At 38.3% G+C, this 12,789-nt stretch overlaps 1 protein-coding gene across 15 annotated transcripts in view; it reads right to left on the bottom strand.

Moving 5' to 3' along the window:
- The window catches only part of KIAA1217 (KIAA1217 ortholog), a 371,380-nt gene that overhangs the window by 65,193 nt on the left and 293,398 nt on the right, over positions 1-12,789 (bottom strand). For 14 of the 15 annotated variants that reach the window (XR_012658855.1, XR_012658854.1, XM_075082645.1 and 11 more), the window contains one exon: positions 12,429-12,522. Coding sequence is in view for 12 of the 15 variants with exons in the window: in XM_075082645.1 (XP_074938746.1) it covers positions 12,429-12,522 (94 nt within the window). In the remaining 3 variants the exon portion in view is untranslated. Of the gene's footprint in view, positions 1-6,771; positions 9,198-12,428; positions 12,523-12,789 lie in introns of those variants that run through there. The other variant, XM_075082654.1, reaches the window with a different exon arrangement.

Genomic DNA, 12,789 nt, shown 5'->3' on the forward strand with positions numbered 1-12,789 from the left:
ATTGTAACATGTATATTAACATTATGTATACATACATACATGTTTCCATAACAGCAGCGCATTTTTGGCCTATTCTTTGGTAATGGCAGATCAACATAATCAGGAATTTTAGATTTTTAGGGATTTAAAAAATTAAAGGCAAGCAAGTACAAATGGGAAATCCTGTGCTGGAAACTCTATAAGCCTCTCAAAATTTATTTTAAGTTTACTAGAGCAAATATAGCCAACTCTCACTGGAGTTGCATGGAGAAGTTTCTGCAAAACTGAACTATTACGTCAGGTCTGCAGTCTGTCTCTCTACCCTGTAATTTAAACCTCATGCTTCCCCCTCATTTCTGTACTGATTTAAACAAAGACAGTTTCGTAGCTATAGGAAAGTATCGCAGTATGTATTGCAGACATATACGCATTAAGCACCTCTCAAAAGTTAAGACGGCACTATTAGTTGCTCTGTATTGAGGATTTGTCTCCCCTAATGTTGCATTGAAAGACAGTCAGCCAGGCACCCTCCAGAGTCAGCTCACTCCCTCTGCGGCTGGGTGGGACAAGCTGCCCTTTGGTGTTCCCACCCGCTCACCACTGACTGCAGTGGGCGGCAATTTTTACCCTAAGCTTATAAGGATTAGACCTTTTCCCTAATTCTCTATAGTGAGCCTGCCCACATGTCTTTTCATTTAGCTCACTCTGCTCTGTTTTTCATCCTTTTTTCCCTTTTTTTTCTTCTTTAAAAGTCAAGCTGAGATACTATATCTATAAGGGATAACGGCAGCTTCATTGCAGCTGCTGCTTGCTAGTCCATGCAATGGACTTTGCTGTGATCCACCTTGGTGGATCCAACCTAGTCTGGGGTTCCCATTTGATTGAGCTAAGAATTAAGTGTCTCTGGCCTGAAGCTGGTAATAAACATTATTTATTTAACAACAGACCAATATAGAAGCACCTCCACTTTTCATTCTCCTCTTCCTCTGTCCTACCATTAGCACATTTACTTATGCCTAAACTTTTTAAAGGCTAAATGTAGAGGACTGAGTTTGTAGCATGAAATTTTTCCTGCTTAGTCCGTATGTAATGGAGAAAAATTAATAAAAAATAGCAAGAGTCATATGCTGAAAATATTTAACTAATACATAACTCATTAGTTGGACTCAATGAGCTCAAAGGTCTTTTCCAACCTAAATGATTCTATGATTCTGTGACACTAGGAAGAGATGGAATAGATAAAGAGGAATTATATGAGAGGATAATAGGGAATTCTGAGTGTAAAACTACAGAAGAAAGAGGAAAAAAGACAAAAAAAAAGGGAATGAGACAGGGTGAAAGACAGTAATAGGAGTTTGTGAAAGAGCCCAGAGGTGAAAGAGGGTAATATTGGAGATGGAGTGTTAAGAACTGAATAGGGAAACAAGAAAGTAATAGTAAATAGTAAATAGTAAATAGCAAAGAAACAAAAATAAGAGACTTAAGCTAGGAGATGAGGAACTGATGAGAAAAAGAGGAGTTAAAGAGACTATAAAATATGAAGGAAAATTCAACAAAAAATTCAATGAAAGAATGAGAAAATAGAATGAGAGTGGAAAAACGTGAACTAATGCAAAATTTTCTTCAAGGCTAGATTTTGCATTAGTTCTTGTTACAATGCTGTAACTTAGCATAGTAGGTATGGGAGGGAGAGGGAGAGAGGAAGAAAGGAAAGAGAAGAGGGAAGAGAAAGATGAAAATACATCCGTCATAAACGTCTTTAGTTTGGGTTAATATTCTGAGGTCTTGTGGGGTTTTTGGCAGGTGTGGTCAGAACATGTGGGTGGTTATTAGGAAAGAAGTGAGCAGAGCACTCTAGGTAAATGCCAGATGGAGCAAGCTGTGAATGCTTGAAGACATGGGCAAAGAAGCTATGACACTTGCCTTTGCAATTTATTTTGATATTCAAAGCAAAGATACTTGAGATGCACTTTAAAGCTACAAATGGCTTTTGAAACCTAGCACTTAGTTCATACATTACCACTAAAGATGTAGTTAAGGTTCAAAACAGCTTCATCTCCCTCAGACATTGCAGAAAATAACAGCTTTCTACAAGTCAGGCCTTAGTGCAGCATCTCCGAGATGACACGCAGTGGGACTGAACGCTGAGAGATAATGCTGAGGTGGCTGTTGCCCATTGTATTGCCTGGTCATTAGTGGGGGGACAACAGAAATTCTGGTTTGATAAAATCACCACCAAGCTCTGACAAGTGGCGGGAAATGTATGCGTGTGCATGCACTTGTGCATGCAGCCCTTACTTCTCAGAAAACTTTTTCCCACATCAATTCCATTGTGTTATCAAGCCCCTGACCACACAGACTTATGACCCCAAGCATACCTGCATATCAAGAGCTCTCTGGCCATCATAATGTCCAATGGCCCTTCCCATTCCTAGACCACCTTTTTTTCATGGGTAAAACAAGACTCCAACAGAATGATAAGGAGAAAGTAATACTACACTTCTTGCCATAAAACGTTGAGCTTACAACGTGCATCAGCTTAAATCTAGCTAGAGGAGCAGGCTGTATATTTGGACTAGCTTGGTTACACTGAACCTGCTGACACTCCCTAGTTGACATTGCCATAGATTAGCTGTCAATGAGACAGTTTTGGCAGCACACTGAGTGAACTCTGCTTGGAAGGGAAGGGAGTATGAGGCCACGTAGAGCCTGATCCAGACCAGTTCCATGAGGGCTTCCAGTCTAGCCATGCTTTAGGCAATCTGAGCAAAACGGTGCATGAGATGCAGCACATTTTGCATTGGCCTGACTGAAATCACGGTGCCTCTGTGTGGAGGTTTATTCCCCCAGCAACATTTCATTGTTTGACCTATCTCCCTGCTAACAGTCTGCATTACTTTATTCCTGATCAGCAAGACAAACATCCGGATCAGCGAACCTAGCAGGCACTCATTTCTGCATATTTACGAGTGTATTTCATTTCCTACTAACAGATGAAATGTGACAGTTAAAAAAAAAATCATTGAAATTATCAAATTAAGCAGGGAGAAATTAATAAATCTCTCATGCTTGAATTTCATATGCTTCTTTAGTGTACTTTCCAGACAGAATAGAATGGCATTTCAGCCAAAATTTTCCAGGGTGTTACCAAAAATGACAAAAATCTAAACATACTGGACATACTGGAACGTAACACATTTCAATCCTAAAAAGGTCGGATTTACATAATTACATCATTGGTTTGCCAATATCCACATTTATCTCATCAGTATAGCATGGCCCGCCCATCTAATAAGTTATTAGACTGTTTGGATAGAACATATAAAAGCTGTTTCTGATTTTTTTTAAGTTAACATTATTATACCCCTCATAACTAGTACTGCATTCAAACCAACGGTTTCCTTTGTTTTCAAATCAACTGGGTTTTTTTTTGCTTTTCCACAGCTGCTTTTTAGGTAGAATTTTCTGAGAACAAACAGCAGTTATGTAATTCATGAAGATGTAGCAAGCATTTCCTCCTCCCCTCCCCATTCTCCTTGAAGAGATCAAGCACATCATGTACATAACGTAGACAGCCACCACCAACACAGGGAGCTAAACCCTTCAGACCAGTCTCAATTTCAGCACTTCCTCAAGGCACTGCTGAACTGATGGGGTCATCCCTTTTTTTTTTTCCAAAAAAGGAATAGTTTCAAACGTGCAGTTCTGGTACAGATCAGCATTTCTATTTGGTTTAAATATGCTGTATATCAGATTTCTTCTCTTTAAATAAAGAAATACTGTTAGTAATTGCTGTCATAAATCAAAATAAATGCATGGCTTTCTGACTCGCTGTACTAATGACTCAGATCTTATTTTTGTTCCATATTTGTATCTCTTCTCACTGCACTGAAGCCAAATAAAACTGAACAAGTTGATATGGTTAAATGAACATAAAGGAAAGCATAACCCTTGGTCTAATGAGTCAAAACACAATTTCTGTTACATATATATGGAACAGATTAGGACGTAAATAACATAAAAATGTTATGAAACAGAGCTGATTGATAGTTAAAAGACCTAAGCAGCATGTTTACACCTGTAGCCAGCTGCTTCTTCTAATATAAGGGCATAGCAAATCAGAAGAAATGAGTTGCTGGGTTGAGTTTTGGAGTCAGCACTATCAGCAGGAGAAATGGTCATGGAAGCCTTATATACACCTGGATTTTGCAAAGTAAGTGTCTAAGTTGCACTGCTTCTCATACCTGCAAGGCCCAGCAGTATTTGCAGTTGTAAATACGTGCTATCAGTGCCTCAATTAAGAGTCTCCTTAGATCACAAACTTCTTCGTATACTGTTTGAGCCCTATGTTTTCTTTTCATTTTAGTTCCTTCTATTCAAAAATATACACAAATTGGTCAGCATGACTGAAGTAAACAACCTAGTTTATCCTAAGGTCAAGCTATCTATAGCAAATACTAAGTGACTGAGGGACTAGCCCTTTACCCAACACACCCTTTCAGTCTTTTCACTTAGTCACACGGAGTTCTAATTTGCAATGATGTAAGAAAGGCATATGTTCACACAAAAAATAATTTCAGCATCACATCATTTCTCATGGAGTCCTGTTGCCTGCTGATATTTGCAACTGCCTTGCTCTTGCCAGCTGAGGCTTTTCTTACCCTAGATCTTACATGTATCCAAGAAAATATATTTTTACTGCTCATATTTTCAGAAGTCTGATTAGTTTTCCAGAGGCCTTATTAGAAAAAGTATGATCCGACATGGAGAAGAATCAAGGTCCTCAGATATATAGCTGCATTCTCCTAGACACGAGGTACCGGTTAACTCCTGTTTGTTCAAAGGAAGATGGGGACAGAATTAATCCTCTTTAGTATTCATTAGGCTTATCTAGAGACAGGTAACTAATAATATACTGAAGTGAAGACTCAGTGGAAAGCAGAGAATTTGGGTCATGATCATGAACATTTTGGATCTGTGAAAAACTTCTTGGGAAAGATAAGGTCCTGAATAAGAAGCAAATGGCAGTTTTGAAGAAGAAAAAACATTGCTTCTAACTTTACCTGGGTTCTAAGAACTGCGGTACCAAAACATCCACCTCCACAAAGTGATTTTTAGCCCCTGTTTGAGTCACAGCTCATTTGGAAATCTAACTAGAAATCATAAAGCTTGGTTGGACTTTGGCTTATGGTGCAGGGACAGGCAATTCAGATAAGCTACTTTGTTACAAAGGAGGTAATGGAGGACCTCCCGTCTTAATAAGGGAGGTCACAGCCATGAACATTTTTATCATCTGTCAATGTGTTTAGGGAGCTCTGGCAACATCCGTCCCTGCCAGCTACTTAGGATTTAAAGTAAACAGCCAAATCAGTGCAAAATGTTCTACTAAAAGCAAGGCCAGTGAAAAAGAGTAAAACTTCTAAAGAATTGGAACAGGGAAATATCATGTAAAAAGCAGTGGAATAAGAATAAAACCAGAAACTACTAGACAATAAAAATGGACTCAAATCCAATCCTTATACTTTAATTCACAGCAGTGAAAGTTTTGCCTGAGAACCTCAGACTTATGTGAGAGATAAGACTTCTAATGTTAATGAATGGCTGAAGAGAACTTCACACAAGGCGGATCACATGTAGTCATTAAATAACTTCATCAGCTCCAGGGCAAGCTCTAAGCAAACCTCAACATGAAAGGCAGGCTAGCTTGAATACAGGCCTGTTAGTGGGAAATAAAGAACTCTGCTTAACTAAAAATTCCACTAAAAGAACTGTATTGTGGTTGCAAGTTGATCTGTGTCCAGAGATGAAACTCTCTGGGAGTTTCCAGGTAACTGGTTTGTGATATCTACCCTATGACACTCCTCTTAGACTAACTGGAACATTACTGCATGGGTGCGGCAAGCTCATGTTCCTTGAACAGTTAAATATCAAGAACATGACACTTTCTTTCAACGGCCAGCTTGTTATAAACTTAAAATCCATTCTCACTATTTGAAAACTTAAAAAAAGATATCTTTTAAAATGTTGGTACAGTAATAGGATCTACATGGTTACATTCCTTACACAGGTTGTTTGCGAAATAAATATAATATACCAAAGTGCATAGCCATCACATTAAAAAGCCACAACGCAGCATCCATCCAACTATAACGCAGGATCTGTACCTTTAAACAGACTGACTTTTTGCCAGATAACATTTGAAATTTATATAACATTTTGTGTGTGGCTAAAATAGAAAAATTCTCTTCCCCTTAAAATTCTATTCACTTTCCCACTAACTTAGGCTTTCTATAGCAGTAGGTATTGTATATCAAAGGGCATATGAGTGAAAGAGAACAGGTACATTTACAGTCTTTCATCACAATCTGATTTGATGCAGCTACTTCTCAGTGTCTGCAGCTCTGTAGTTGCATAAATAATTGGCAACTACTGACAACCCATTCGAAGCAACAGTAGTAAAATTCATAACAGTAAAAAAACCCCCCCAAAAAACTAGAAAGTCAGAGACCTCTTTTATATATTTTGTTCAAATCTCAGCAAAATTTGTAATGGCAAGTTGGAAAATAACTGTTTAATATGTAGATTTGAAACTAGACATAAAATCTGAGAGTAGAGTTTGGTGATTTAGAGAGCAATTAAACATTTATTTTCTCATATGGCTCAAGGAAGAAGAAACAGTTTTCATTGTTCTGATTTAAATTTCCAGTTGATCTGAAAATATCTTTTAGTTTGGAGAGAAAAAAAGAAGAAAAGGAGTTAGATATCTCTCACTATTTGTAAGCATCATCTTACCTTACATCTCTTGGTGAGTTCTGTTTCTAGACGACTTTGGCAGGTATTTTAATTCAGAATTAGTTTCAGCAATACATGCCATTTCATCTTCTCTTTAAAATAATCAGCTTTTTCTCTTTTCCTCAGACAAAGTATGTGGGCTAAGAGAGCTGCAGCATTTCTGTTCAAGCGATTTCATGGACACTCAGAGGCTTTCTTTCTACTGTATGAAAGTTAAATCTGAGTAAGGAAGGCATTTTTCCTGTCCCGGAAATCAGTATAACCAAAACCAATGCTGAGCTAAGGAGAAATGTTTCTTCCATGTGTTCTGTTTGGCAGACACTGCAAGTCATATCAAGGAAACACGTGATGTTTATAAATACAATATGGCTCATGTTGTCATAACCTTTCAATGACAAAAAGAGCATTAGAAAAAGCAGACAGCAAAACAGCAGGAAAGATGAGATTTGTATCATTTGGAAGGTCTCTATCAGATAATAGAGGTATTAGCGTTTGCTTTTTCTTTTTTCTTTTTCTTCCCAAAAGAAAACAAAGTTTTATAGTAAGAGGATCAGTAAGGCAAACACATGGCAATTTATATAAATGCTGTCCTTTAGGCATCCTAGCACTAAAATGCATTCACCCAATTTATTGCTTGAATTCTTTTCCAATAAATACTTTTGCCCTCAATACCTCTACGTAGTTCAAGGAGCTGTTATTCTTTTTAGCCATAGTATACAATGAACAAATGTAATTTTGGCAGCATCTGCAGATTTTATGTTTCTTAATGTTAAGATCACAAACAATCCAATGAAAAGAAGTTAAACATCTCAAAGAAGCTGGATGTATGTTTACAGATACCTTAAGAACACAGAAGGATAATCCTGCTTTTATTATCGCTGTAGCTTTCCTGCAAACCAGCACTGAATTTCAGGCTTCTTGGATGCTTTAAATTCTTGGGGAGTTGTTTGAAGCGTTTTAGGATTTGTAGAGTTTTTTCTAACTTCACAGAATACACCTAACTCTAGAGAGTTAAAATGTTAGCAACCTGCTAGCCAAGCGCTTTCAGTGGAAAAATTAAAATCTGCTGTTGTGCAATTTCAGTAATAAAAGCTATTCAGCACAACAGTTTACCCAACTTATCAAATGTCTGCCTTATTTTACTGTACAACTCATTTTAACCCATCCTCTTTCACCTTGGCAGCCTAAAGCTCCATCACTGCCAGGAACATCATCACCTTTTTGCCATTCTAACTCCCAGAAAATGTGGAGTTTCCAGGTACCCCCTGCTCCCCCAACTCAACTCAACTCAATTTACCCTAATTGTTCTTTCTTGGAGAAACAGTCTCTAAACAAAAATCCCAAACACCACAAAACGTACCTCAATACAACAGCAACCACAACAAATATTCTTTGGATATTCTGGCCTCGCCCACCCAGCAGAGGTCTGGGATAAAGCACTGACCTGCTAAGGCCCTACGCAAGTCAGGGAATTAAGCAACAACATGGTGGGTCTAGGATACTTTAAAACAAAGTGTTATCCACAGACTTTACGGCAGGTGGTTGGGAAGAGAAAGATTGCCAAGGAAAATAGCCACCGGTTTGTTATGAAGTAAAAATTCCCTCCCAATTCTCAAAATTGGCAGACAGATGAAGCCCAAAACAAACCACTGCATAAACCAACATTATTAGTATCCAACTGTGCCACCAGAAACACAGACAAGCTGCAATGACAGAAGGGGAAGATTATAATTTAGGATTCTTCCCCTTTTAGACTCTCCATAAAAGGAGGGTGTGGGGAATGAGGACAGAAAATATGCTGTGCACATTCGGTGGGGGAATCACTTCCACTCAGAGTCACCAGGGGCTCACAGCAACAACCCAGGATAAAAGGAGCTGTGACACTTCCAAAGAAATTCAATTCATTCAGCAACATACGAAAATCTGCCGTCAGTTCTTTAGATGTTGAATCTATACACTACCGCTAAACACGAGAAGAGAGGCAACCTAGACCCTACATCTAGTAAGCCTGAGAAAGCCTTTTCCTCTTTGAATCTATGCAAATCACAAACGTTAAATTTAACGGCACAAACCACATGGCTGTGTACATCCATTTGCACTGGAATTCAAAACAATGCCAGGGAGAATAAAAAGATCATCTAAACCTTTGGACATGAGACAGTATTTTGTCAAAAGAAAGTATTGTTGCACAGAGAGCTAGAAAGTGCTGATAAATGTTACAAATTCAGGCTAAGGAATAAATGAATTAAATGCAGCAGTGTGAAGATACATTTCTCCAAGGAAAACAGCTGCTACAGTTTTTCAGAATATATTTTGGGAAAGGAATAATAAAAAAAGGAAAAGCACAGACACAAATATTCAGTGAGACAGCACTATGTGACTACCTCTTGCTCGAACAGCATTCAACATGGCAGACCTGTCAAACAAACCATGCTCTTCAAGATGTAAACAGTCACAGCATGGTATCAGTAGGCAAGTAAGGCACTCAAGGATTTCAGGAGAAACTGTCCTTTAGAACTTGCTTGGACTGCAAGCACAACCCATTCAGAAAAATGCATGAAACACAAAGAAGACCAGGGAAATCAGAATTAATGTACATGAATGCTGAGTGGTTTGACAGAAGATCTAAAACTCACGGATCCCACATTCCTCTCGCACATTCTGAGTCTTCTTGTCCGTACGGATAATACTTAATACTTCAAGTGTTACTGCCAATTCTTATACAGGTCTCACATCTGTTTGGTAGTTAAAACAGGTGTCCAAGCTGGCAGCTAGCATTATTTTCTGAGATTATTTTGGGTCTGTTACATGGAAATGATTATAAATCACATGAATAGAAGCCTGAACATCATCAAACCCAGGGCTAAAGGTTCCAAAGGGAAAAGAAAGCGAACAGTAGAAAAATCTGTAAAGGCAAAACTTTCCCAAACCTCAAAAAACCAAAGCTTTAACTCACATATGCCAGGAGCTACAACCACACTCACAGTATCACCATGGAAAAATGTACTTACAATGGCTAATTCACGATATTCTAAATACTGTTCTAAATAAGCTGCTTTTCTGTAGGTTTTTCGAAACAGTTATCCATGATGCAGAGCACAGTGTTACAAAAGTTACTCCCTACCTCCCACAGTAGTGAATTTAGCGCTCATACATCACATGAAATAGAAGAATGTCAATTTACCCAATGCAAACACGCACAAACACAAAAGGAGTGATGAGAAGCAAAGCTTTTTCCACAATCTTTTTGGTACCGTGCAATACCTGTACAGAAAGTGTACATGTTTCTCACTTACTCCTCACGCATTTCCACCCCCTTTAATCTGGTTTGCTAAGGAAAGAGGGATAGACAATCCATCTGCTTATCGGTGGTTGTCTCCCCTGACCGAATAACCTGTGAATCTGCAGGCAAAGTTCAACCAGATTTAACCAAAGGGTAGAAACCATTAGACCGCTATGTCCCTACAAATTTTGCCAAATTAGAGATTTGCAAGAAGATCCTGCAGTACTTCTGCTGAACAGAGGAAAAGTTGCAGTGTGTGCTCCAGCTTTTTAGACTCTGGAGGATGAGGATCAGAGAAAGCGTTATTGAATCCCTCTACTTTGAGAAAAGCCTCAGTTAGGATCTGAGTGTTACTGCACAACACTCATCCTTAGACAAATGCACACCCTTAGACAAACAGGTTTTATTATTTCCGGAGCTCAAGAAATCACTTGTTTCCATGCTCATAACTTTGAAGTGCAGAAGTTCACACAGATCAAAGGGAAGACTTTTTGCACGTTTCTCCACAAAGACCCTATGAACATCCTGGCTCTGACTTTACTTCTCAGACCAGCGAGACAAGAAATTTGCCAATGCAAAGGAAAAGCCAAATGAGAAAGTAAGCTGTTTTGTTGGATGCACAGAATTTCAAAATGGCATCTTTGGCATTTCAGCAAGCAAAATACAATACTCTACCATGAAACCACCACTTCTGCAAAGGTCATCACTGTGTCACCATAATTTCTGAGTTATGTTCAAGAGACATAACTAAGACATACTCAAGAGGTATAAAGTGTGCATATCTGTTGTACAACACAGTATTTGGATTATTATATTATCACAGTTTTTGCACAGAAGCAACACCTGTGTTCAAAACAACTCTGTTAAGCAGTAAATGCCTGGAAGAGGGCAAAAGAAGTAGTCTTTACTTTTGAATATATGGAGGAGAAACAGTAGTTAACCATATCTGAAAACAGGTCTAGAGCACAGAAATAAAGCCACAGTAGATACATTCAGCTTCCACTGCACATGGCACAAACTTTGTAAAGCGATGGTGAAATTGTTACGAGTTAATGTCATAACGCACAATGATAGTATGTCATGCCTTTGAATAGGAATGAGATGTATCGGATACATCCAGTTACTGATACAGGAATATAACTAGAACTGAAGAATTTCAGGACCTTAAAGAAGACACTAAAAACTATCACACTGGCCCTTTGAAGCACATCAATTTGCTCTCTCATGTTGTGTGTGCAGCAGTGTGAATAATCAAGTAATTAGATTTCTGACCTATTAAAAGAACCATTTTATAATTGAAGTACATAAATGAGAGGTGGCTGAGAATAGTGCCTGTAAATAAACTATTGCAATCTTTCTAAAATAATGAGGCTCTAAACTGTTGAAACAGCAGAAGTATTTACATGAAATATTAATAATAAAGCAGTGTGACATGCTCAGAATTGATAATGAAACCAAGCAGCAAATGTACAATTAAGCAAATCACAGGAAATTTTCTGTGCAGTTCAATCAGCTTTGGAGCACATAAAAGCCACAAAGCAGGTAGTACAGTACTGGCATTCCCTTCTGGCCCCATTGAACTCATTGGGTTGTACCGTTTCCTGGGGACAGACCTAGGATGGGTGGGAAGGAGATAAGGTTGTGTAAGCTCACCACCACCACCCTCTGCTGCAACATTAGCTGGTGGTAACACGGTGGAAGAGGTGCAGCACAGCCAAATCTCCTCCTGCCCTCTCAGCATCGATGTGGGAGATTACAGTCCAACAAAAGATAGACACAGTAACAGAGAGAAATCAAATACATTTCAAATGCCTTTGCTGTAGTTTCTCAATACAAAATGTTCACTTGAAAATGCAAATACTTCAGTCCTTGTTCAGTACAGGTAGGAAATTTTTGAAAAAGACTAACCCAATTACACCACAATAGGTATTTATCAGGATTTCTTATTTGAAATGGTCGTGTTTCAATAGAATTCAAGCTAGGTACATCTGCTCAGCTACTGCAAACCAGTCCATGCTGAAGCCTTGCTGGAGCGACCTAATACAATGCTGTACTTCACTGTAAAGGGTTTGGAAACATGAAATAAGAAGTTGTATGAACTCTGAGCACTGTCTGTGTCCCAAAATAAGTAATTAAAGGCTATGCTTTGATTCACATGCTTTAACGCTAGCAGACTAGAACGCACAAAAAAACCAGTTAATGCTCAGGTCAAGTAATTGGAAAAAGCAAAGCAAGGAAACATTACGGTATGTATATGTGTGATATATAAACCCTCAATTTTATGAATTGTTGTGTACATATTACAGTTAAGAATTTAAACATTTAACATAAAAGCCGGAAGAAAGAGGAGTATAAATGCAGCATTAGTACTTACCCTTATATCTCCATTTACAGCTCTGGAAGTGTGATTAAATGCATGTGCAGGATCTTTGTTGTAAACTTTAAGGAAAGATCGGTCTTGAATATTCCTGGAATCAAAAGAATCAACAATGATAACAGATGAAAGTAGTTGTATTTACTTTGTTGCCCAAAAGTTTCAGGTAACAGACAAACATAGTAGGTCTGCTGCTGACCTATAAGAAAAACCTGAATGCCATAAATTAGACACACACAAGCAAACAAAAGCCTACTTTGATTCTCTTTCCCATGGGAAGTATCATTCTTTTGCTATAACTCCACACCCATAAGAATTAGATAGTGTTAAGTTTCTTTCAAGATCCTGCCATAGAGTGAAA

The sequence above is a fragment of the Phalacrocorax aristotelis genome, chromosome 2, assembly GCF_949628215.1.
Source record: "Phalacrocorax aristotelis chromosome 2, bGulAri2.1, whole genome shotgun sequence".
NCBI lineage: Eukaryota > Metazoa > Chordata > Aves > Suliformes > Phalacrocoracidae > Phalacrocorax > Phalacrocorax aristotelis.